Here is a 25000-nt window from a genome sequence, read left to right as displayed (position 1 = left end):
TATCTCCCTTCTCGTCAACATACGCCGTAGTCTTGGCCCTTTCTCGCCACGTCCTTGTTCCTTTTTTTCTTTTGTTGCAAAAGTATTGATGATTGTGGAAGGAAATGAAATGAGATTCTGGCCGATTTATATCTGCCCGCTGTAGGAGCGACCAAACTACAAAACAGCGAGGCAGAAGTGATACCTTCGCTCCGTTTGCATAATTGAGAACAGGATAATCGTGTGCAAAGTTGAATCACCGACTAGTGGAAACAGTGCCAAGTGAAATTTAGTATTGGTGCGTGTGCGGTCTGCTGGTGCCATGCAGGGTTCTTCTCCTCCAATAATGGGATATCCCGAAGATGACGATCAATACAGGGTTCCGCTGATCGCCAAACTGTTACATGCACTACCTCATTACAACATTACTTTCCACCGGATTAATAACACCTTTCGCCCTTCGAATGATGTTTACTTAGAGGTACGTTTTATTCTCGCAAGAGTTCATGTTTTCAGTACGCTTTTATCGTTAAAAACTGTTGCTGTCATGGATGTTGAATTGACACTGGGGAAACCTTATTTTATGTTCCAATATAACCAATAGAAAGCTTAATTTCACATAGTTCCCAAAATGTTTGTTTATTTTATGACATGAATAAATGACCACGTAGTAAATTAAACATTGTCCTTACGATCTTGAGCCGAGATTTAAACCTTCAAATCCCTCAATTTTCTTAGGTACTAATTTTTGGGCGGAATAAGATTTAGGTTTCTTATTGAAACTGTAAGTCAAAAAATCTGCTAATTTGCAGCAATATGGTTTTGAGGAACAAATTGATTCAAACATTCAGCCCAACATTATTATTGTATGTTCCAACGATATTCAATTAGCAGGGAACTTGAAGATATAAAAAGTTTATTACTTAAGGTTTGCAAGGGATTGAAGAAAAACATTATAGGAAAATGTGGAAAAGGAGTTGTTTTGACGTTTCTCAATTACTTGACATTTTGTCTTCCATTCACCAGTCTGGATATTTTGGAACTTTTATGAAATTCAAATCAACCGAGTCCGCGGTATGCCCGGATAGTTCTACATAACAACACTGTAGAATTTTAACATAAGTGGTATTTTTATTTATTGATCTGAATAGTCCTTTGGGATGTTAAAAATTATATCTAAACAAACGCCCCTTATGTATACCCCGGGTGTATTGAAATCTTTAACCGTGTTTTTCACGAAACAATTTTTTTGAGTCAAAAATGTATCTGTAGCAAATGATTTTTGATCGTTTTGTGATTTTCTATTTTCTATTTATTTGTACTGGTCTTCGAAGTATTCGTACAGACAGTTCCTTAATTATTACTAATTCTATGTTTAAAAGTAGTCTTAGTTATGTTAAAATCATACAGGTTAGCTACATCATTAAAATTACGACAGCACACATTGAACGGATTGTTCTGAGCAAAAAGTGTACGATACATAGGAGTCCGAAAGAAATCAGTTCGTCTGGTAGATCTAGGTCGTACGTTGATGCGAACCTGGCTCAGCAACTCGAAGCTATCAACATTGTTTCCGAGAAGATCAAACCCAAAGAGCCGTTGCAGCATTATCCTCCGACTTGCAAGCGTCGGTAAACGTAGAAGGTTGCATCGTTGTTCATACGGCGGTAGTCGAACAGGATTAGTCAATGGCAGTAGTCGCAGTCGCAGAGCGTATCGAACAAAGTGACGCTGAATCGTTCGATGCGATTGATTTGCACAGCATGATAAGGACCCAGGAGGCTACGCACGAGTGCACAAAAAAGAGCGTTTTTAGGCAATAAATATTGCTCAATTGCTGCGTGTTTCGTTTAATGAGCCCCAGCACGGCATAGGCCTTGGCTGTAGTCATTGCAATGTGCTGCGCGAAATTTAGTTTGTTATCGAGGAGAATACCTAGATCCTTTATCGTATTAACTCGGTTGATACTACTTTCTGCCAGAAATGGTATTCAAATGTTGAAGTTCAGATTTTTCTTTTTATTTTGTAAACTACTGTAATGCAGATATACCTCGATTTAGCATACTCACGATTTAATATACCCTCGAGTTAACGTACTTCGATTTAACATAATTTTTACCTCGATTTAACTTACTTATCTTACCGTTCAGGCTAGAGCTTTGTTGTCTCTTGCTGTATGCATAAGCCGTCTTCACTACACTCGGTCTATTGCTGCTTGTCGCCAGCCTCGCAGTCTTCGAAGGGTCCACAGGTCGTCCTCTATCTGGTCGATCCACCGTGCTCGCTGTGCGCCCCGTCTTCTTATTCCTGTAGGGTAGCCCTCTAGAACCATCTTCCCCGGGTTGTCGCCTGCGCCACGTTCCGCCTTCCATCTGCACGCCACCATAGATGGTACGCAACACCTTTCGAGCATAGTCCAGGTCTCGTGGTCGTAGAAGACCACCAGTCTAATCAGCGTCTTGAAGATAAACAACTTCGTGCGGCGGCGAATTTTGTTCGACCGGAGTCCAAAGTAAAGTCCACATTGTCGTCCCTAGAACCTCTTCCTCTCATGTATTTTGCCTTCGAAACGTTGATGGCAAGTCCAATCCTGCTGGTTTCAGCAGGATTCCTACAACGCCTCAAAGTTCCACGCCATTATGTCAATGTCGTCGGCGAAGCTAAGAAGCTGGACGGAATCCTGAAGATCGTGCCACTCGTGTCTATCCCCAGTCTCCTTATTACACATTCTAACGTAACGTTGAACAGCAGGCACGATAGACCATCACCTTGTCGAAACCCTCTTCGAGATTCAAAGGGACTCGAGTGTCCCTGATACTCGAACAACGCACATTACTCGATCCATCGCTTTGACTAATCGTGTTAGCTTATCCGGAAAACCGTACTCGTGTATTATCTGCCTCGATTTAACATACATGTTAATATTTTTTAAATTTTTTTCATTATTAAAATTATTTTAAAGCGAATATTCAAGAATCGATATTAATTTTATTGTATGATCCGCTTCCGTGAGGGAATATGTGCATTGTTTCTAAAGCTAAAGCAACATAATTTATCTTTGTTTTTTAGCTAGATTATGTTGTACATATGGATTCAAAAATATTCTCATGTTTATTTTGGTACGCACAACAAGGTGAATAAATGAATAATTTTTGTGTTACAAGCTAATTTCTGCTAATAATTTTATAAGCTTTTAGGTGTAAACTAAAAATAGATAACTGGAAAGATATGACTAATCGAAGAAATAGGGCGGTGACGAGACATTGACGCTCGATGAGTCCGACTAATAGGTATTGGGGCTATAGCGGTGATTACGAAACTATTGGGAATTTGTAATAAGATCATAATAGTTTCTCGATGGTGGAGTGGTGAACGCACCCAACTCGAGCTTCGCAAAAAAAATTCGTTGTGGATCGACAGCTCCTGGAATTGCACAGAAAATCAATAGACGATAACGACAAAAGACACAAGTCATCCTTCAATGTACGACTCCTGGTAAACTCACGGTGTTTATTTATCAGTATTGTTAAACAAACATTGCGAGTTTACCAGGAGCCTATCATGACTTAATGTAGGTAGAGGAAGGACACATAAAAAACAAAAACTACCTCAAATTTATTTGCAAATTGATGGGAATCGAATTCAGCAAATATTTGTCGATAAATGCTTGGAAAATTGGGGATTGATAAGAAATGTCACAATATGAGAATTAACTATAAAATGCCAAAAAAGAATAAATTTTCTAAAACCGATATGTGTCGGAGGGAGGGGGAGCACATCCCTCGTTGATTCAAACTCTGTAACAATTGTACTATTAGTTATGGAGTACGGCTGCATTACATTTGGTGGAGCAGCACAATTTCACATTTGCAAGCTTGAGAAAAACCAGTACAGAGCAAGCAGTATATGTATAGGAAACTTGCTGTCCACTGATACGTTCACTCTGGAAACAATAGCAGGAGTGAAGCCATTAAAACTAAGGCAACGAATAGTTACGATGTTTCTTACAGAGCATCTTTGATGGTGCCAACAGTGAATTTGTGAAAAACATCAAAAGTCTTGAAAACTCTTGGGTCGAAATCACATTTTGTTCAGCTCTATGAAGTCGTACGCATATTAGATGTTACATTGTTAAGCATTCCAAAATACTGTGACGTCCGAATAGATTCACATTTATATGAACCACCTATTGAGTTCTCCTGCTGAACATCGAAGGGTTCCAAGTGTATGTGGTCCAATACGGCAGCGCCTCTGTTGAGGACAGTCGGAAATGTTTTCCACCGGGTAACATTCTTCACACAAATGGATCCAAAATTGACAAAAATGTAGATTTCGGCGTAAATACTGATCTGTTAAAGGCAAACTATTATTGAGTCACTAAATTAAATAAAAATCTCCTTTTATTGTATTAAGCGATAGATCTTATCTTTCTAAATATAGTAATATATACTAGGTTCAACTTCAGCATGATTAATTGACTTTCTACGAAAATGTAAACACGTCCTCGTGAAACAGTATTGATCTTCCTTAACAGTGAATTTAGCAGGTATCTGCTACGCCGCCATGATTTCTATGCCAACATCTAAAACGTCGTGCTAGGGTCGATCCACAATAAACAGAATTAATTTCATTCGACACAATTTTGTGACAGTCGAATTCGTTGAATTTGTTGGTGCACTATGTTGTAAATTTTTTGTTATTCACCGACATGTCCAACACCACACATTTCTTCAATTAGCTATCCAATATTCTCGCTTTTTAACAAATATCTAAAAATTGAGTCATGCCGTACAGTATCTGACTAGTGAAAATCGAGCTTCGAGCAAAACAAGCAGAACAATTTGAACTGTCAGTGGGGCCCATAATTTGTGTGCCCGCTGAGATGTTGACTTATGTCAGTTCAATACAAATGGGATAGGGGTGCCATATACGTGGAATTTAGCCACATGGGATAGCATTTTTGACAGTTATCCCCACAAAATGATAGGGGTCAGGGAAGTTCAATATGCTCGTAATGGTTAAATTTTATAAAATAATGATAAAAATACTTCCCAGATGTTTGATATTGCGGTTTTGTGGTAAGAATTCAGCTGGACCATCCCATTTCCTCTACCCAATTCTACAGAATCAAATACAATGCGTACTACATACCATTACACAGAGCACGCTGTGCATATTGAGGACAAATTAATACGAGCCGGTTCTGTGAACAGACGGCACATTACGGATAACCCTGCTCAGAAACCACTGATGAAAGTACATCTACGGAAATAAATTCCAACGCACAGTATCCAATACAAACGCTTGCCAAATTTGTGGCTTCTATTCAGGCAATAATCATAACTGCCAAAACTGCTTCTCGTGCCTCAAAATATAGAGCCAGTACCTTCAGTAAAAAAGCTACTACCGTGGACAGGGTTTACACTCGTGACCCGTCAGGGCAAGGAAGGTTATCAAGAGAAATACTTTTAACTACTACGTTTTGATCCTACCACCTTGAGTATAAGATGACTTTTTATATCAGTTTATTTTTAATATTTATTTGGTTTTTAACCTAAAGAGACAGTCGCCTTTTTTTAAATTATATACATTTTAAAGCTAAATTTAATTTAAAATTCACGAAAAATAAAAAGAAATAATAAACGAATACTATTTCTGTTATCTATTGTGGGTGCACTGCTCTCCGCTCCTTGTATTACATTTCTTTCTCGGTGCTGAGAAATGGCCAGGTTTACCCTCGTCGCTAGAGCTTTGATTTTCGCTGTTAGATGTTTGGTGTTTTTTGTGTTTTCAAATGACTTTGGTATATCCGTCTTCTTATTTATTACTTCCAGACGTCGCCGGTGGTTGAGTGGTAAGCGTGACCGCCACTCACTCCAATTTGCCTGGGTTCAATTCCAGCCGAGGTCGTTGAGATTTTTCTGAGGGGAAAAAACTGTAGTCACGTCTTCCTTCGAAAGGGAAGTAAAGCCGTTGGTCCCCGGTCCATGAAATTGGTGGATCGATATCTAGTCCAGGTAGTGGAATCACCTCTCTGGCGTCGGTAGTAGTACGGCCTCTAGCAAAAGCAAGTATCGGACTAACAATTCCTTCCCTTTCCTTCCGCGATATACGTTCGGGCCTGGCCGGCGCCGGTATTGATCAGAACTTTAGGATTACCAGGAGTTGCACATTGAAAGATATTTCGCTAATCCCAAGCATAATTATCTACTGATTCCCTGTGCAACTTCAGCTAGTCCCGATCGATAAAGGAGTGGCCAGGGGTGGTCGCACAAGCTCAAGCTCCGTCTTCTTATTTATTACTTCCCTACATATGTTAGATATAGGGTTTGAGATACCGTGGAATATTTTTTGTCCGGAATTTGTTTTTGGCTGGCTGTGTGTGGCGTATCAGGAGATGTCGAATGTTCAGAACTGGCACGTGAGCGTCTTCCCAGTTGATGTTCATAGCGGATGTAGTTGACACCTTGAGATGATCTGCCCTGAAGTTCAAGTAAGACGGTATAGGGTGTTACTGCCGCATTCGCACCACCCGAGTACCACTGGGGATGCCAGGGAAAAAGTTTCTCTAAATGTCATTTGCGATTCTACTTCTCCATACATCGACATGATTTTTTTTATATAATCCGTACTAGTGCCACGTGCCAAATCGTATAGGCAAATTTTCGTAAGATAATTGCACATATACACGGGGATCTTGGTTTTGACGTTTTCGTATCCGACATCGTGTTGCATGTTGTTCTTCGCTATGAAGCTTTCTGTCTCGGGTAAGGAGTTGAACGTTATTAGTACTATATGCCTCGTAAGATGTAGCTGTATGTGCGACACTTCTGTAACCACAAGTTCAACTGTTCCACCTCGCACACTGTTGCTCTACGACAGATCTGCGTAAAGTCAAAGCTAAGTTTATTTTATGGTTAACTTATTTCACTTGCAATTGGGGACAACGGGACTTGCTGTGTCTATACGTTACATGCACGCGATAGAGCGGAAATTTGAATGAAATGATTAACATCGTTGTAAAACTCTATCGCAATCGTCTTACCGTTACATGCGGTCGCTAAAACTTGGAAAACGACGCGACTACCTGTTAGGATTTTGGGGCCATTAATCAATGGTCATTACTGAATTAAGAGGTTACACACCCTTATATTTTTCAATAGATCGAAATTTTGTGTTACTTTATCTGAAAGTACAACCCCTTGAGAATATTTACCCAAATTTTCATGAAGATCCAAAAAATAGATCAAAAGTTCCAGCGCTTCGAAGAGCGCTTCGTCTACCAAGAGCAGTGGTAATTTTAAACTCGATTATCTCGAAATGTCGTTTTTCCACAAATGGCTTTTCTGTGATCACGATTGCCGATAAACCACTCAACCGATTTTCTTCAATGTTTTTAAAATCGATCGTAATAAATTTTTCTCGTACCTTAACAATTCCTTTTTCATGCAATAAATTTGTGTTTTATAAATAAGAATTTTTTAACACAATTTTATAGCTTAAAACATCGATTTTTTAGGGAAGACGTTCCCGAATGCAGGAAAAAAATATCGCTTATTCAACTAATCGCTAAGGTACGAGCATTACTCCTACACAAATGGAATTTTATGAGTTTTTGGATTTTAGTTGATTTATTGGTCTTCCATCGTGATCACCGCAAGCCTCTTAAATAAAATAGGATTTCGGGGAAAAACTCCGCACATTATCAATATATTTTTATAAATTAATTCGTTTTTTCACTGAAAAATGTACTACCAAAATACTATAACTTTGATGTAATAAAATCACTGCTTTATGCTTCTACGTAGCTTTCTTGAAATTTTTCTCGTAAAATGTTATGTTGTGCAAATGTATCTCTTCTATTTTTTGTAATCGGTATTTTTTCTATTTTCATGGCATTTTGACCACATTGCAGAGTTTGGGAATACTAGGATCGATACCGGCCGCGTTGTTAATCGTATCACTGTTCGGGCTTTTGCTGTATCTGCTAACACGATGTTGCGACCGTAAACCACGGCCGGCGCATTCGATCACCAGTCTTAAAGTCACACTCTCGATAGTGACTGTTCTGTGCTGTGCGGCCATAGGCCTCGGATTGTATGGCAATGATGATCTACACAACGGATTGCTGGAAGTTCTGCAGGCCGGTCGAAAAGTGGACAATGTCGTATCATCCGTTCGTAACCAAACATTTATCCTGGAAAACACGTTGACTATGAAAATACAGCAGCAGCTTACCGAGCTGGAAGACATCTTTGATGGGAAAGCTAATAACCAAACCGCTTTGGCACAACTCCAAATGGCGCTGGCAATCACCAAGGGAAATGTTACGGTTGCAAAAAATGCAGCTAATGACATTCGTCGGCCGCTGGTTGGGTTGACTATTACGGATTTCCTATCGGTAAATGTTTTCAACCTGTGCATGGTATTTAACTTTTTAAATCAATTCTTTTCTTCCAGAAAGGAGACCAATGGGAGCTTATTCGATGGCCCGGTACAGTTGCAATTTTAGCCCTCCTTTTGGTTCTGTGTGCCGTATTGTTGGTCGGCGTGGCACGTCACTCGCGTTGTGCATTGATTCTGTTTAGCGTTTGTGGTCTGCTTGCAGTAACAGGATCATGGCTCATGTCAGGCCTCTATCTATCAACGTCGGTTGCCGTGGGAGATTTATGCAACGACCCGGCAGACTTTCTTGTACACCAGGCACCCAACGAGCTGCCCTCTGATATCCTTTTATATTACACACAGTGCGACGTGGCGCGTTCTAATCCATTTACACAACGACTTCGAGAGTCACAAAATGCGATTAACAACGCACGCAATGCTATGGGTGTTGTCTCGAAGTAACAAGGCCTTTACATTTACATTTCATTCAATTATAACGTGTTGAACTTTTTCAGGATCTCCCCAGTATTGTTCAAAAACGCTGGTCTCGGGCCAAAACTAGGGTCAGTCAACGCTGACATTAAACTGTGTGAACGAATTCTTACTGGACTAACGGCACTGGTGGATTGTAAGGCAGTTCACTACAGTTATCTGAATGCAACGCGAGGCCTCTGCGAAGGTGGACTACTCGGACTCGTACTTATGCTTATTGCTAGCTTTATGGCCGCAATCTTACTGACTGTGATGGTTTGGGTTGATTCACATACATGGATCTACATCAGGAAAAGGTATGTTACTCTTTCCAAGTTTACAATCAATTTTCCATGTCCATCATGCTGATCAGCTTACAATCAGTATGATAAGTATACACAAATATATTATTGCCACATAAGAAATAGAAAATCAAATATGATTCAGTGATGTTTTACACGAATCGTGAACTTCTAGCTATGTATACTGAAACATAGTTTAATGTACCTGATATGATACGAAAACTGCATCGTGAACATATAGCATGGTGATTGTGTTTAGTTTTTCTCCCGACCATAGGAACTTGAATCATGATCTAATCAATGTATCGTGATTTTGTAAACGGCTAAATTAGTTTATGGTCCGACTAATGTATCGCAAATTCATTCATAATCAGGGCCGGAGCGTGGTTTTTTGGCGCCCTTGACGGAGTCTCATATTTGCGCCCGCTTGGTGTTTACTTTAATTTTTTTCACCTCTACTTTCGAAAAATAATTTGGTGTATCAAACTATACACATTTTTTAACGTAGAACCACGTTTTTTCGATATGGAGATGTCTTTTGCCAGTTCAACAAAAATGGTGTGTAACGAAAAGTGGCTAGGGTTCAAACGTTTAGATGGCAGCTATTTCTCACCAAATTTTGTCGATTTTTTCCATTTATCGCTCAGAAATACCTCTAAGGATAGACTCCAATACATCAAACTATAGATTTGTGAAATTATGCCATTGAAAGTTTGACTAATGCTAACGCATAATAGAAATGACATGCACATCCACACGGAAGGTTGCGCTTTCCAAATCTGGGACGGAACATTTAGGCACCTGCATGCTACACTTATATGAATAACGTCCCCTTGGCTTTTTTGAGGAATAGTATTTGTAAATAACTTTTAAGCAACATAACATCTTTCAATTTGTGATAATTGCTTACGAAAACGAAGGAAAACTATTATTTTATAAGATGGTGAGATCTTGCGAAAATGGTGTAAAACATAGTGATATATAATATTATTCACAGAGCTACAAAGTGAAATACGTGCGCAGTTCCGAAATGTAATCTGTTGAGTACCGTAGCTGCCGCAACATCATTTCCCGTTCCTTCTAAGTCAAGCAAAACCATTACGAGATGGTGTAAATTCATGAAACTCTTCGGATCACGAGAGAAAAGAATATATCGGGCTCATTGGAAAGTGTTAGTGAGAAGAAGACGAGTTAGTGTTTTTGAATAGCAAGGCCTATTCATTCATATTTTGGCACTAGTAAAGTTTTTCATAGAATAACATGAAGTTTTTGTTGGAAGCTGCGATTCAGTTTTGTAATGCGGAAATTATCGCGCCAGATTCGTATGCTCGTGTCGCTCAAGCACGGTTCATGTTGAGTCCCTCATTGAAACACCAGGTCATGATGAAGTTCAGGGCTAATTGATTCCGATCGCTTAGTACAGATTCATGTTTTCTTCTCACAATTTGGACAATGTCATCTGCATATCCCACAATCTCGAAACCCATTTCAATCAGATCATTGAGAAGATCGTCCACCACTATTGACCAGAGCAGGGGTGATTGTACACCTCCCTGGGGACAGCCCCTATTGGCTATTATAGTTGCTTTCGTGTTTCCCAACGTAGCTCTGCAATCTCTCGACGCTTGAGCATTGCAAGAATCCTGTACCCATATCGATTTTTCCACTCCACTTATTGCCAGGGACTTGTGAATTGATATCAAAAGCAGCTTTCAGAAGTGTTGATGTAAAATAATTAGGTCTAAAGGCCTGAATAATGTCAAGTATTTTTTACCTGTTTTTGGAATAAATATCGCCAAACTTCTCGCCGGCCAGGTGGGTGCCCAAATATAAGACTGGATCTCAGGATGTTTAGCAAATTCGGAAAAAATATGTCTACCGATTTTTGTAGAAATATTGGAAGAATGTTATCAGGGCCAGGGATTTGTAGAGTTCAAAGGCATCGATAGTTCATTTAATTAGAGATGTGAAAATCTGACAGGCCAGTTTCTGTGATACCTCACAAGTCCTCTTAGGACGGCGTCCGTCACAATTCTGACCTGTCGAATTCTCGTCTTTCGCAACCGATCCAGGAAAGTGGGTGTTCATTAGGACATCCAATGTTTCACTATTATTATTTGTGAGAGAACCATCGCCTTTTTCACTTGCTCTAGGCCATTTGTGTGTTCCTTTGATAAGGCTTTTTGAAGACGAACTGCCTCTGGAAAGTCTCCTATGCTTTCACAAAACTCGCACATTGACAGTTTTTTAGCCTTTCTCAACTCAGCGTTACATTTGGTAAAAGCGGTCCTGTGGTTTGACCAGTTACCAGTAATATTCGCTTTATTGAACAGGCGCCTAGTTTCCTTCCTAAGTGTTGCTAGATTTTCGTTCCACCAAGGAACACCACGACATACAGACCACGTTACAAGAGGACAACTGTCATTATAGGCGGTTATGATCATCTTTGGTAGGTTGTTTATCGTATTATCCAGATCTGATAGAGATTGGATTTTACTCCCCGTTCTTTTTGACTGTTCCAGGTGTGAGCGGAATACACACCAATTTGTTTTCCTTATTTCCCTGTGTTTTTGCACTGTGAGTTTATTGGCTTCTACGGCGAACATTATGTATCTGTGATCCGACAGACTAGGTGCGTCAGAAATGTGCCAACTCTTTATTTTTTCGTTATTTGAGCGCTGTATAACGTAAGGTCCAGTAGTTCGCATCTAACTGCGTTCATAAATTTAGGTACAACTCCCTAGTTACATACATTGACATCATTTGACGAAAAGTATTCTAGTAGGTACTCACCTCTCGTATTTATATCCATGCTACCCCATATTGTGAGATGTGCACTAGCATCATATCCAATGATAAAGGGCTTGTTTATGCTTCTGCAGTACTTTATGAGGCATCGATTTCAGAAGGTTGTGCTGTATCCGCATCACCAGGGAAGTAGGCAGATGCGATCACAATGTCCAGCTTTGCTCTAGCCGATCGTGCCACCACTATTATTGCAACGACGTATTGGTGAATGAATCCTGTAATTGGCTAGAATTTTGTTGCTCTGTTTATCAAAATTGCAGCTCTTGGATTTGGCTGGTCTTTACAATATAATAACTTGTGAGCTGAGGTTTTTCAACCTAAGATTTTGTGTTTATTTGCCCACACCTTCTGTAGAAGAGCGACGTCTAGGCGCTCTTTGGTGAACTTCCGGGCAAGGCTGCTTGTGACACCTTTTGCATGGTGAAGGGTCACTTGAATGCAGCGAATGCAGCTAATTTTTTGGTGTTTCTTTGCCGTCGATTTTGGGACGATTTGCTTCGTCCCGTTTATTGTGCAGACGACTAATGGCAGGCTGTGCGCTGTTCGACGTTCCATTGCCTTTTCTGGTCCAGTATTTACTTCCGCTCTTGCCGTTTGCGCACCCTCGCCTACAGGGGTTTTCGATTATCTCCTTGCGTATCAGTTCGTGAGCCGTATACGGTAGGGTGCTATTGTATATAGCTCAAAAGACGGGCTATCATCGATGTACTCGTTACTGTTGCTGCAGGCTTGCTATGATCAGAAATCCGTCGTGAGGTGCTCCGTGTCGGGTCACCCACAGAAGCTTTTCCAGTCCATGCTTGCCTAAAACTTGCACGATGGGCGCACCCTTCAAATGGCGCATTCTAACGTTGTGTTGGGAGATTATCAGTTACACTGAAGACTCATCTACCGTCAAAAGCAGCTCTACCTGCTTCTGTGCAGAAATTGTCGTTCTGATTCTGCACCAGGCGGAGAATGTTTCCATCGGGCCTATCGATGCTGTCGTGGAAATATTTGATGAAAAGCGCTTGTTTTGGAATCTGCGACGCTTCAACGGCTTTCAATAAAGCGCCTTCCCAGGACTTGATCGCAGCTGTAGCATCCTGCAGCCACTTAACTGTATATTTGTCTACACAGGTGATATCGAGATACCCTTGTTTATAGGTGAGCTTCCTAAACTTGGATGTCGTATTACTTGAGCTCTGTTCCATGACGCCATCGATCAGCGCGCATCTAGTTGCATTCAGCTGTTCATGACTGAGGGTATTCGCAGGGTACCCAACCGGAATGATGGCCATCGAGTTCGACTTCGCCACTTCGTTGAGGATTGAGCGCTGCTTAGTTTTTAGTTCTTTTTCGGTTGCGGTTCCTCCCAAGCAACACTTGCAACATGTAATGGCCGCGGTTTGTTGCATAACTATTAACTTTTGCTGGTGCGCTTTTTTGGTTGCTAAATCAGTTGAATAATGGTAGATGTACATTTCTTTCTAACTAATTATGTTGCACAAACTGCTGGTCAACAAACGGTGCTGCTAGGGCTTCCTGCACCCATTATTGTTCGGCGACTTCGTGTCCGTCGTCGCTGTCGCTGCGATGGTGCCTGCCCTATTGGGATTTTGCCAACTCTAGTGCTTCAGCGGGTTTGTGGCCGTTTATCAGTAGCCACCCATAGCGTTTTTTTTGTCGCTCCGCGTAAATGACGAGTTACTCATGTGTTTCTGTTGTTTTATACTCGGAGTCCTTCGACCCACCGCTTGGTCCGCCGGACTGATCTGTGTTCTCCTTGGTCACTGTCCGATCCTCGTCTCTATCTGGAGAATTGACGAAGTGCAGGATATAACATCCTACAACAAGCCACTATTCAGCAGCTCTCCAAGTTTGCTTTCCACGCAATCCTTCTCCTCTTACACCTCCATCGTCGCAATCTCCTACAAACTCATGTTTACAGTGTTTTCCGTGTTGTTCCCACAAATAGTTAGGGGGAAAAAATTCAACCCTGTCAGAGCCCCGCTCACAGGGTAAGGGCAAAAATACTGTGGGGTTCGTTCTGGTACCCCACAGGCTCTGTGCGTGGCTTGGTAATTGTCATCACTTCGGATCCCAGTCCAAGTTTTATGTAGGGTTGGGGTTCGAAGTGCTGATGCTCCCTTTCCGGCATTCATTCCTTGGCACGGGTCGCTTCACATCTTGGACTAGGGCATAAATTTTATGGTGTGGGCACCTTCTTATTCCGCTGCTACAGCTGAAGGCAGATAGCAGCCAGCCGATGCCGGTCTGACGACCAAATGTCATCGATAGGCTCACGTGGAGGTATGAGATAGGAAACTTGTGAGTACTATGTTATCTCACCATTTGACGGCATAGCTGTTATTAGTCGCCTCTTACGACCGGGACTACGTTTGCAAAACCTATTTCATCGGTTAAATTTTGGCCATTTTTTCGAGAACGATCGGAGAAATTTTGTGAATAACGCACTCAATGATAACCTCTAGCTCATCAGTTGATTTCTGGTTGTCGGTGTAGACGATAGACGTGACGTAACACCAAAAAACATTTCCAGAACAATCCATGGTCTAAATTAAATCATGACACATCTTTCCTTTGCAAAAAAATTATAGCATTGGTCAATGTTGTACTACACAGTGAATTTTTAATATGTATTTACAATATACATAGATATTTTTGTGCAGTATCCCATATTTTCATTGTATTTTCATGATATTAGAATGCATGAGTTTTTTATCTCATACACAACCTCTTGTAGCAGAAAAAAATCGATATCCGCAGACCCCGTGAGGCCCGCTTGTTCTTTTGAGGATTCAAACTAGTCTAATTAAATATCAATTCATTGTAGAAATGATTATGCCCAAGTTGAAGAGCAATCGTACGTGTCAGCCCATCAACTTCATCCACAAAATCAGCAGAATACTACTACGCGAACACTGCCGCATCATCACAAGGGGTATTGTAAAAAAATGATCACTGTTTGCAACCGTAGCTAAACTTTATGTTTATCTGTTTTTCAGTCCTCCTGTAATTAGTGGCTCACATACCCTGGCACATCCAGCGCGTAATCCTAAACATGAATTAACGCCACAACAACAGGCTCATATGCAGCATCACCATCAAGCTATGATGCGGCCAGGAGGAACTCATACCCTTGGGCGACTGCCTTCCCACAACAACAGTCCAACTCACATGCACGGTCCCAATAATGGCAAATACGCGACACTGAGCAAGCACTGCAAGACGCTAGATGCAAACGACTTTTACTGAAGTTACGCCGCCTGTAACGATAAAAAATACCATCCGCCAAACATACAACATTATCACACGCTAAGTCATCAGCAACAACAACAGCTGATACAAATGCAACTGCAGCATCAACAACAGCTACAACAACAGTTGCCACCACAACAACATCCAAATATGCCACCAAGCGCACGACACCACCAACACCCGGGTGGTAATCCAGGCCACACTATGACCATGAACAGGAAAGTCATCGACAAAAATCACTACAATGAAGATACTCCACCTCCATTGCCGCCACTACGTAACCCACAAAAAGCACTGGATCCAGTTCAAGCAATACCTAGTCTAAACGATAGTTCCATCAGTGAGCGGGATAAGCAAATATACATTTGTTCTTCACTCAAAAATCCAAACAATCATAATACGAACAATAGCAGTAATAATAGTAACAATGGCCAAACTCACCCAAACACTACTAGTAATCATAGCCATGGGAGCAACCCCTATGGAACAATGAAACAAAATCCAAACACATTGAAGAATCAAACTACGTTCAACTCAACGTTAGCTACAACGACAAAGCCGTTACCATCGATCATCAATACTCCATTACCGGAAATACCCAAACAGTCACAGTTGCCAGCCCCGAAAGACGACATATACGTTAAACGTAAGCTTATAGAACAAAATAGTAAATTTGCGACATTGAAAGCTATTCCAATGCCGAAAATCGAAGCTTTGGATATTGAAACTCAAAAAAAGAAAATGGCTCAAACTCATCAGCAGAAAACCACACACACGCCCAATGGTATGCCCGTTATTAAAAACACCAGTCTCCTTCCACCACCTCCTGTGACAACAGCGAGCGGTACGATGACCGCATCCCAAATTCAATCTCTTCCCTTACCACCTCCACCGCCAGAATTGATAGAAGAGGAACCGTTGCCTCCACCACCGCCACCGATTGGCCACGAAGGAGGACTGAGCGGGCACGATGATCTCAAAACAACTAATACTGCAAAAACTGAAACCAAAGAAGTGATTTATGCTACCAAAGTCATTACTAATCATGCTAATAGTGGAACTAACGGAAACCATGGCGGATCGAACGGTGACATCGTTTCCAACCCAACGAGCACAAACAACACTGGCGACGAAAGCAGTTTCTATGCTGTAACTGAACTGTAGACTACACTAAAATGGCGGTGATATATCTAGCATCTTCAAGAATCGGAAAAGTAAAATAGATACTGGGAGAAAAATCGTTACAGGCGGAATTTAAACTTCAGCTAAACTAGCACGAAAAAGTTACCGAATTGAGCAAACCCGATTTCAAGCAACTGAAACCTGGCATATGTTGTGTATTCTAAGAACCTCCTGAAGTCCTAAACATCGAGATACGCTGGACTTTCTTTGCGGAAGAGGTTAATAAAACTGTCGATAACAGCCGATTGGATTAGCTCAGTCGTAGAAAGTAACATGAGCTCTCATCTTGATATTAGAAAACTAAGTTTTAGCTCATCACTTTAATATGGGATGCAATCAATGAATAAGAGAAAATGGAAACGTGGTTGTTTAAATTTCAAAATTTATGCAGCACATCGTGAGAATGAGTTATATTGAAAAATATGTTCCTGGATTGCTCTACACATGTACAGAGCTCCTAATAATTTCGGTGGTGTGCTACGTAAATTTAGAGTTTTAAATAACCTTAGTGTATAGGTATGTTTTATTCATTGGGCCGAAAAAGCTCTGGAAGTGGAAATAATATATTAATGTTAGTGTTAGACAAAAATTGAAAGCTTTGTTCACAATGAAGAACCGAAACTAAACTTTGCTAAGGATGGTGTAACATTCGTTAGGGTAGAATTTACTATGATAAGAACTCCAGAGAAGGATTTTAGTAGGCAACAGTGAAAGTATCCATAGCCACATTGATTATCGTAATTTTTCAAGTGTTACGAAACTGTATTATTGTCTGTATAGTTTACTACCATATACATTATAGTGGAAAAATGATTCCTCTATTATTTTACTATTTAATTACTAGTTTAAATGGTGTCATCGCGGTTATATTCTCGTGGCCCATTTTAGTCAGCTCGTTGCAATCATCATTGTCAAACATCTTCTAGTCTGAGAAACAGTGCTCAAATAGAAGCTACAACATTTATACTCTATTCAGTTCTCATAACGTGAGTCAATATGTATATAGAGGTATCGCCAATTTGTATTACGAAACAGACACATGTCACTATGAAGACAATACCAAATAGTGCATGTGTCAATTCAAACTATCAAAGCGCTGGAATGGCACTCGCAATCGATGAATGATATTTCTATTTAGTAGAAGAACAGAGTAAGATGAGTACGTGGTTTGTGCTATTGCGTCATTTGAACAGTACCAATCCAAAATAATTTGAAATGGAACGTACCCTCGACCCTCAATATACTTTAAAATATTGACTCAGTGTTATTTAATTAACTATCCTATTGGGTACACAGTTGAAAACGAAAGCCACACAAAAAGACTTAAACAAAACAACAAAATAAAAAACAAACAGCCCAACACATAAACAAGGATTGATAAAAATCAAGAAAAATCCTAACTCTTTTTGATATGCATATTAATGTAATAATTGACATAACCTAAGGCAAAAGTGAATGGAAAAATAAAACAACCTAACAATGGTATTATCTGCACGTTAGGACAAATGAAATTCCAAAAAGGGCAATTTTATTTAGATATATGCCGTGCATCATAATTGAGGAGGAACTATTAAACCAAATATTTAATTAAATATATTAAATGTAGGCAAATAATGATTCACTGTTGTATATGGTTATTTTTTATTTTGAATGATCAATAACTAATCTAAAACCAAAAAAAAAATGAAACAAAATAGCTTACCACTATATCATAGATATACCAAATATACAACAACATCGCTATCATGTCAATGCATACGAGAAGAAACATTGTTATTTGAAAAGGTGACAGTGTACGAATATTTGGTGACAAAGGCTCTGCATACACAGATGGCATCATCGATGTTGCCATTAGCATTCGAACTATAGTATTCATCGGTTTAGAAAGTTGCAAGAAAGTAATGAAAGGATTTTGTGCAACTTACGAGGACTTTCTTTAGAATTCAGTTTTACAACCATTCGCGCATAATATCGAACACATACTTCAATGGGGAATCATTCAAAGATAACAAAAAGAAAAAAGTAATTATGTAGAATTTTGAAGACTTCAAAGCGTAATTTAAACATAATAAAACAATAATTATAAAAAACTGTAACTGTGCTTTTATTGCCCGATATAAATATACCAAAACTCGAACGAGATTACAGATGGTAACCAAAACGCTTCTATTTTCTACTATTAAAATAATTTCCGATTCAGACAGCACTTGCTTTTCTATGCCTCCTTTTTTGGAAACAATGTTTTTGCCAACAACTTTCAAAACTATTTGTATATTTCGCTTATAATCCGAATGAGATTTTTCAATAAAAAGGTGGGTAGGTAATGTCATGGGCTGCGAAATGGTGAGTTGACAACAAGGAAGGGGCGACCAACATAACTCTGGTCCTTACGCTATCACGGGTCTAACGATGCCAAAGCTGTGAAGTGCAGCCTGGGTAATGATGTCTTTCTGACATTGGCAAGAGTGAGGAGGTGCGAACCCCGATCGTCTGATCACCAGGAGGACTGGATCCAACAGTGTCTGCCTGGTATCCAGCGGCTGAAACCCGATACTGCCAGCTATACCTAAAGTGGCAGCCTCAATAACGCGACGTAGGTAACGCAACCCTGGGAAGGTAGCTTACTGAAGCCTTGAACTACTTTGAACAATGGAGAAAAAAGAAAAATAGAACATTATTTTTAGCAACCTACCCGACAACGAAATAAGGACTATGATTGGAATCTCGGTACCTGACCTTAAATGAACCTGGACGATTGAGCCTTCTGGCTCGTAAACTGCAGAAGGTTGGAGTTAAGGTGGCCGCAATTCAGGAAGTCCGGTGGCCTAGAACCGGAGAACGTGAATACAGAGCCGTGGATCCCACGACGAACATTGCATTCAAATATAACATCTATCACAGTGGCAGCGAAAAAGAAGAGCATGAAATTGGCTTCATAGTGATGGGCAAGCAGATGAAGAAGTGGAAACCCATTATCGACCGAATCTGTGTGTTTGGGATGCGGGGCAAATTCTTCAATTACAGCCTAATCAACATATATGCGCCGACAAATGAGAAATCCGATGACAGGAAGAAAGAGTTTTTAAATTGCCTTGACAAAGCGTATGGAGAGTGTCCAAAGCATGACGTGAAAGTCATAATCGAAAATGCTAATGCTCAGGTCGGTAGAGAGGACTTTTTCCGTCCCATAATAGATAGGGAGAGCCTTAACTCCGCTACCAACGACAACGGCCTGCGGCTAGTGAATTTTGCTGCCGCCAGAGGGATGGCCATCAGTAGCACCTACTTTGCCCGAAAGAATATCCGAAAGCACACCTGGAGATATCCAAATGGTGAAATTTGCAACCAGATAGTATTGCACGACAAAGAAATATCAACTTGCTTAATCAACGGTGAAACAATGAATGAAGTATTATTTTATTTTACATAGCGTCTACAAAATCATGGCAAACTATCGCTCTTGCTATCTTCAACACTCCTCCTCAAGTTCGAAGTTTTTCAAACCAATTTTCTCCCTCATCATTTGTAGTTTGATCCGTCCAAGTGGTTTTGTAAGCACGTCCGCCAGTATATCTTCCGTCGGGCAGTACTTAACTCTGAAGACTCCGGATCTGGTCAAATCACGTACGAAATTGTACCGAGTATCAATATGTTTTGTTCTTCTTGATTCACCTTCAGCGTTCAACATACTGATGCAGCTTTGGTTGTCTTCGTTGATTATCACCGGTTGCTGAATACTTTCGCCAAATTCTCGCATTAACTTTATCAGCCAGAGTAACTCCTTACTTGCCTCAGCGAGTGCAACATATTCCGCTTCGCTGGAAGACAAAGTTACACATTCCTGTTTTCGTGCTGCCCAGCTCATCGTTCCATCGCCAAGCATAAACAAAAATCCAGAATTCGACTTTCTATCTCTGCGGTCACCTGCCCAATCAGCGTCAGCATAGCCTTCAAGATTGTTGTTTTTACCTCCTAACTTCAACCTTAACCCGGCGGTACCTTTCAGATAACGTAATGCTCGCTTTGCTTCCGTCCAGTCGCACTCCGTTGGCTTGCTGACTTTACAGCCAAGAATGGATGCCGTAATGGCAATATCAGGCCGTGTGCATACAGCAACATAGAGCAAAGTTCCCACCAGACTCTGGTATTTCTCCGTATTAGACATAATCTTCTCCTCCTTTTGCTCTGTTTTGACGTACCCAGGACCTAAAGGAATTGGTGATGGTTTTGATTGCTCCATACCAAACTTCGTCAACGTCCTTTTGATGTAGTGTTCTTGGCTTAACAGGAAATATCCATTTTGTTGCTCAACTCGGCTTTAGTTGCATCTTTCGACGTGCTGCTATTGATAATAGTGCTCGAAACGTAATATGCTTCGCAACCGGTGCGTATACCTCGTCGTAGTCAGTGCCAAATTTTTGGCTGCATCCCTGCGCGACTAGTCGAGCCTTGTATCTTGCAACATTCCCAACTTCATCCATTTTCTTCTTGAAAATCCACAGACATCCAACTTGTTTGCGGTTGGGGGGAAAAGTGACAATGTCCCAGGTGAAGTTTTCTTGTAGGGAAACATGCTCTTCATCCATCGCCTTTTTTCAGTATTCCCGCTCTGGACTTACTAGCGCTTCTGCTAGTCTAGTTGGCTCGGTTTGTTGACTTACTAGGCTACTGATTTCACGAAATCTTGACGGTGGTATTCCTTTATTCGAACGACTGGATACTCGTATCGGTGTACTCGTTGACGACGGTCCTCTCGGTACGTTGAGGAGACGTTCTTCGGCATCTTGCTGTTCAGTAAGTGTTGTATCATCGTACGATTCGGATGCATTATTTTGATATGTGCCTTCTTCAGAATCCATTTCAAACTCCTCATTGTCGTCTGCTGGCTCATCGAGAACGTTCCCTGCAACGATAGGAAATGAGTTAGTTTGGAAGTGGTCGGTTGAAGGAAAACGATATTCAATGGTACTTCCATTGTCTTTTTCTTCTTCTTCAACACGGCTAGTTGGCACGCTGTTGATGACATGTCCGGTGCTTTTATTCAAAAATCGGTACGCTTTCTGTTGCGTGGAATAACCGACAAAAGTTATCTTCTGAACTGCTGCATCAAACTTCGTTCGGTTCTGCTGTGGTATCCAAACGTATGCGTCTCCACCAAACACTTGTAGGTGGCTTAGGTCAGGCTTTTCTCCAAACCATTCTTCATATGGTGTGACATCAATTGACTTAGTAGGTAGTCGGTTTTGGAGATAGCTTGCCGTGTTCACAGCTTCAGCCCAGTACTTCGTTGGTAATCCGGCGTCTTGTAGCATGCATCTTGCCATTTCATTCAGTGATCGGTTTTTGCGTTCAGCGACTCCATTTTGCTGCTGCGTGTACGGTGTAGTAAATTGCTGCCTGATTCCTTCTTGCTTGAAAAACTTGTCCAGTGAAATATTCTTGAATTCACCTCCGTTATCGGAGCGCACAATTTCGGTGGCCTACCGAATGACGTCTTTACTTCCATAACGAAATCCCTAAGCTTTTCTCCAGCATCAGATTTCTCTCGCAAGAAAAACACGGTTATGTATCAAGAATAGTCATCGATGACTGTGAGATAGTACCGACATCCTCATGGCGTAACGTTTTTCATCGGACCGCATACATCAACGTGAATGAGATCTAACGGTTTTTCCGATCTTTTCTTTGACTTTTTCGGAAACGGAAGTCTGGCAAATTTGCTTTCTAGGCAGAACTCGCACACGGTCCGAATACCACAATCTTCGATTTGTATTCCGGTCGCAAGCTTCTTTCTGAACAAGTCTTGAATGGCTTCGTTGTCACGGTGGCCCATTTTCCTGTGCCAGCTATGTTGACAATTACTCGGGTGCCTTTGCTCGTTCACCTTCGTGGCGTTTTCAGCATTCTTTATACAATATAATCCACCAGATATAACCGCTACAGCTGCTACCTGCGAACCTTTCAAGATTTTGCAGCAACTAGCTTACGTACAGAAATTAAGTTTGTCTCCAGGCTTGGAACGAATAGGACATCCGAAAGCGTAGTTGTACGTTTATTACCTTCCAAATGGCAACAGTCTACTTAACACGTTCCTTTCCCTTTTGCAGCTGTCATTGTCCCGTCGGCTAACATAACATTTTCGTGTATCGTTTCGTTCAGCTCAAGAAACATACCCCGTTCGGAGCACATGTAAGATGTCTCGAGTCGACGACCATGTTCTGGTGGATGGACGGCATTTCTCGGATGTTATCGATGTGCGGACATTCAGAGGTCCGAACGTTGACTGATCACTATCTCGTTGCCAGCAAGTTTCGAGCACGGTCGTCAACTGTATCGAACGAAATATCACAGTGAACGATGCGTTACAATATTCAGTGATTGTCAGTGGAAGGAGTATCATCCGAATATCGCCCAAAGCTAGATGAACGGATTAGTAAAATCAACGTGAATGATAACAGCAAGATCCATGGGAGTTCATCCATGAAGCGGTGAGCACAACAACACCGCACTGCGCAAAGACGACCGAGGGCTTGTTGGTTCGATTAGGAGTGTCAGAGGTTGACAAACGATAAGCAGAATATTGGTGTCAGATACCCAGCTGAACAGAGAACAATACAAGGAATCAAGAGCATCCGAGAAACGAACCCAGCGCAGAAAGAAAAAAAAACAGTATGAAGAACAAGTTATTACTGAGAGGCGCAAGAAAGCATGGAAGAGAACGATATGCGAATGTTTTATGAAAATGTCAATGGCGTACGGAGAAAAACAGCGCCATCTTCTTTCTTTCAAGAAAAGTAATTTTGGAGCAGACTCGTGCATGTATTGCATTAAAAAATATAGGCAAGCGAATATTATTGACGTTAACGTAATTTCACTTCCTCTAGGGGTCCAAAATTGGTTGGTTACCCTATATGAAGTCCTACACCATATTGTGTCGAAGATATGGGAAATAGAAGAAGTGCCTTCTAGCTGGCTAGACGACTTCATTTGCTCCCTCTTTAAGAAAGGGCGCAGATTGGAGTGCGCTAATTACCGAGGAATAACCCTTCTTAATTCGGCGTACCTTAATTCGGCGTACAAAATCATGTCCCGTATTCTGTTGAACAGATTGAGACCGCTTGATGAGTGCTTCGTCGGCGAATACCAAGCCGGTTTTCGTGAGGGTCGATCAACGACGGATCAAATGTTCACCCTGAGATAAATCCTCGATAAATTCTGAGAATACAACTTGCGGACACATAATCTGTTCATAAACTTCAAGGTAACGTGTGATTCAGTGAAACGAAATAAATTTTGGCAAATTATGCTAGAACATGGTTTATTGACGAAACTAAAACGGCTGATTCGTGTAACGCTGGATGGATCGAAATCCTTCGTAACCTTGGATGAATTGGAGCAGAGTTATGCACTGTCGGATCTACTAATCAACATGGTGCTCGAAGAAGCAATTAGGAGAGTCGGTGTGCAGACGAGCGGTATCATCATCACACTATCGCACATGTTCCTGGGCTTTGCTGACGATATCGATATTATCGGGATCGATCGACGTGCCGTGGAAGAGGCATTAGCGGCTTTTAAGAGGGAGACAGCGAGAATTACTCATGATTAATACCGGCAAACAAAGTACATAGTCGATGGTAAACAACGTGGACCCAGAAGTGGTAGTGTAGTGGTGCTAGATGGTGAAATATTTGAAATTGTAGATAAATTTGTGTACCTTGGAACTCTAGTGACGTGCAAAAACGATGTTACCCGGGAGGTGAAGAGGCGTACTGCACGTGCAAATAGGGCTTATGACGGACTTCGTAACCAGATTAAGTCCCGCAGTCTGCGAACAAAGAATTTCGCTCTATATACGACTCTGATTCTCTCGGTGACATTTTACAGACTGTAAAGGAAGCCGATCGTAGAGTGTTCAGAGTATTCGAGCGTAAGGTGCTGCGAACAATACTCAGCGGTAAGCAATCTGGCGGCGTCGCATGAACCATGAGTTATACCAAGTATATAAAGGGTGGATATTGTGAAGCTGATACAACACGGCAGACTGCGGTTGGCTGGACACGTGGTCCGAATGCCGGATGAGCGTCAAGCGAAAACAATATTCAACAGGGAACCCGGAAGAGGCCGTCGGCTTCGTGGTAGGCCGCGTGTACGATGGCTTTGTGTGTTTGAGGAGGACCTGAGGGTGCTCAACGTTCAGGGCGACTGGAAGCGATTGGCCCAGGATCGAGTCCAGTGGAGGATACTCCATTCACCGTAGGAGCATTAAGGAGCAGCTGTAGTCCATCAAGTATGAAGTAAGCTAATGCCATTAGATGCGTGAGAGATGTTCTCCTCTACTATCGAAGCATGGTTGCCACACAGAAACATTTATTTTTCTAAAGTTAATCCTAACAACATCCCAATTTCACCGATCGGACAAGCAGATAGACTGTAGTCTTTATATGGGAAGCAAAAAGGCTATTTTAATTTAGCCTTTGTGCTCCACATTTGGAAACCCTAGTGAAGCTTCCCTTTGTAAAGTACAAAGTATAATTTGGATCTAGCAGAATCCAAATGTTCCCCACTCAAGCGAATTCACTTATAGGTAAAAACACACATCTACGAACCAG

The 25000-nt window shown here is 41.2% G+C and overlaps 2 protein-coding genes across 2 annotated transcripts; both read left to right on the top strand.

Annotated features, from left to right (window-relative positions):
* The first annotated feature begins 6 nt into the window (after positions 1-6).
* LOC131695689 (protein tweety) lies at positions 7-15358 on the top strand. Its single transcript, XM_058984181.1, has 6 exons — positions 7-460; positions 7895-8380; positions 8440-8822; positions 8880-9152; positions 14782-14889; positions 14954-15358. The coding sequence occupies exons 1-6, from the start codon at positions 302-304 to the stop codon at positions 15201-15203; spliced, it is 1659 nt and encodes a 552-aa protein (XP_058840164.1). The 5' UTR covers positions 7-301; the 3' UTR covers positions 15204-15358.
* On the top strand, positions 15297-16370 carry LOC131695688 (transcription factor mef2A-like). The gene has a single exon (XM_058984180.1). The coding sequence runs from the start codon at positions 15297-15299 to the stop codon at positions 16368-16370; it is 1074 nt and encodes a 357-aa protein (XP_058840163.1).
* The last annotated feature ends 8630 nt before the right edge of the window (positions 16371-25000 follow it).

The sequence above is a fragment of the Topomyia yanbarensis genome, unplaced genomic scaffold, assembly GCF_030247195.1.
Source record: "Topomyia yanbarensis strain Yona2022 unplaced genomic scaffold, ASM3024719v1 HiC_scaffold_491, whole genome shotgun sequence".
Classification (NCBI taxonomy): domain Eukaryota; kingdom Metazoa; phylum Arthropoda; class Insecta; order Diptera; family Culicidae; genus Topomyia; species Topomyia yanbarensis.
Note: the sequence above shows the minus strand (reverse complement) of the source record. Positions and strands in the feature narration are given on the sequence as shown.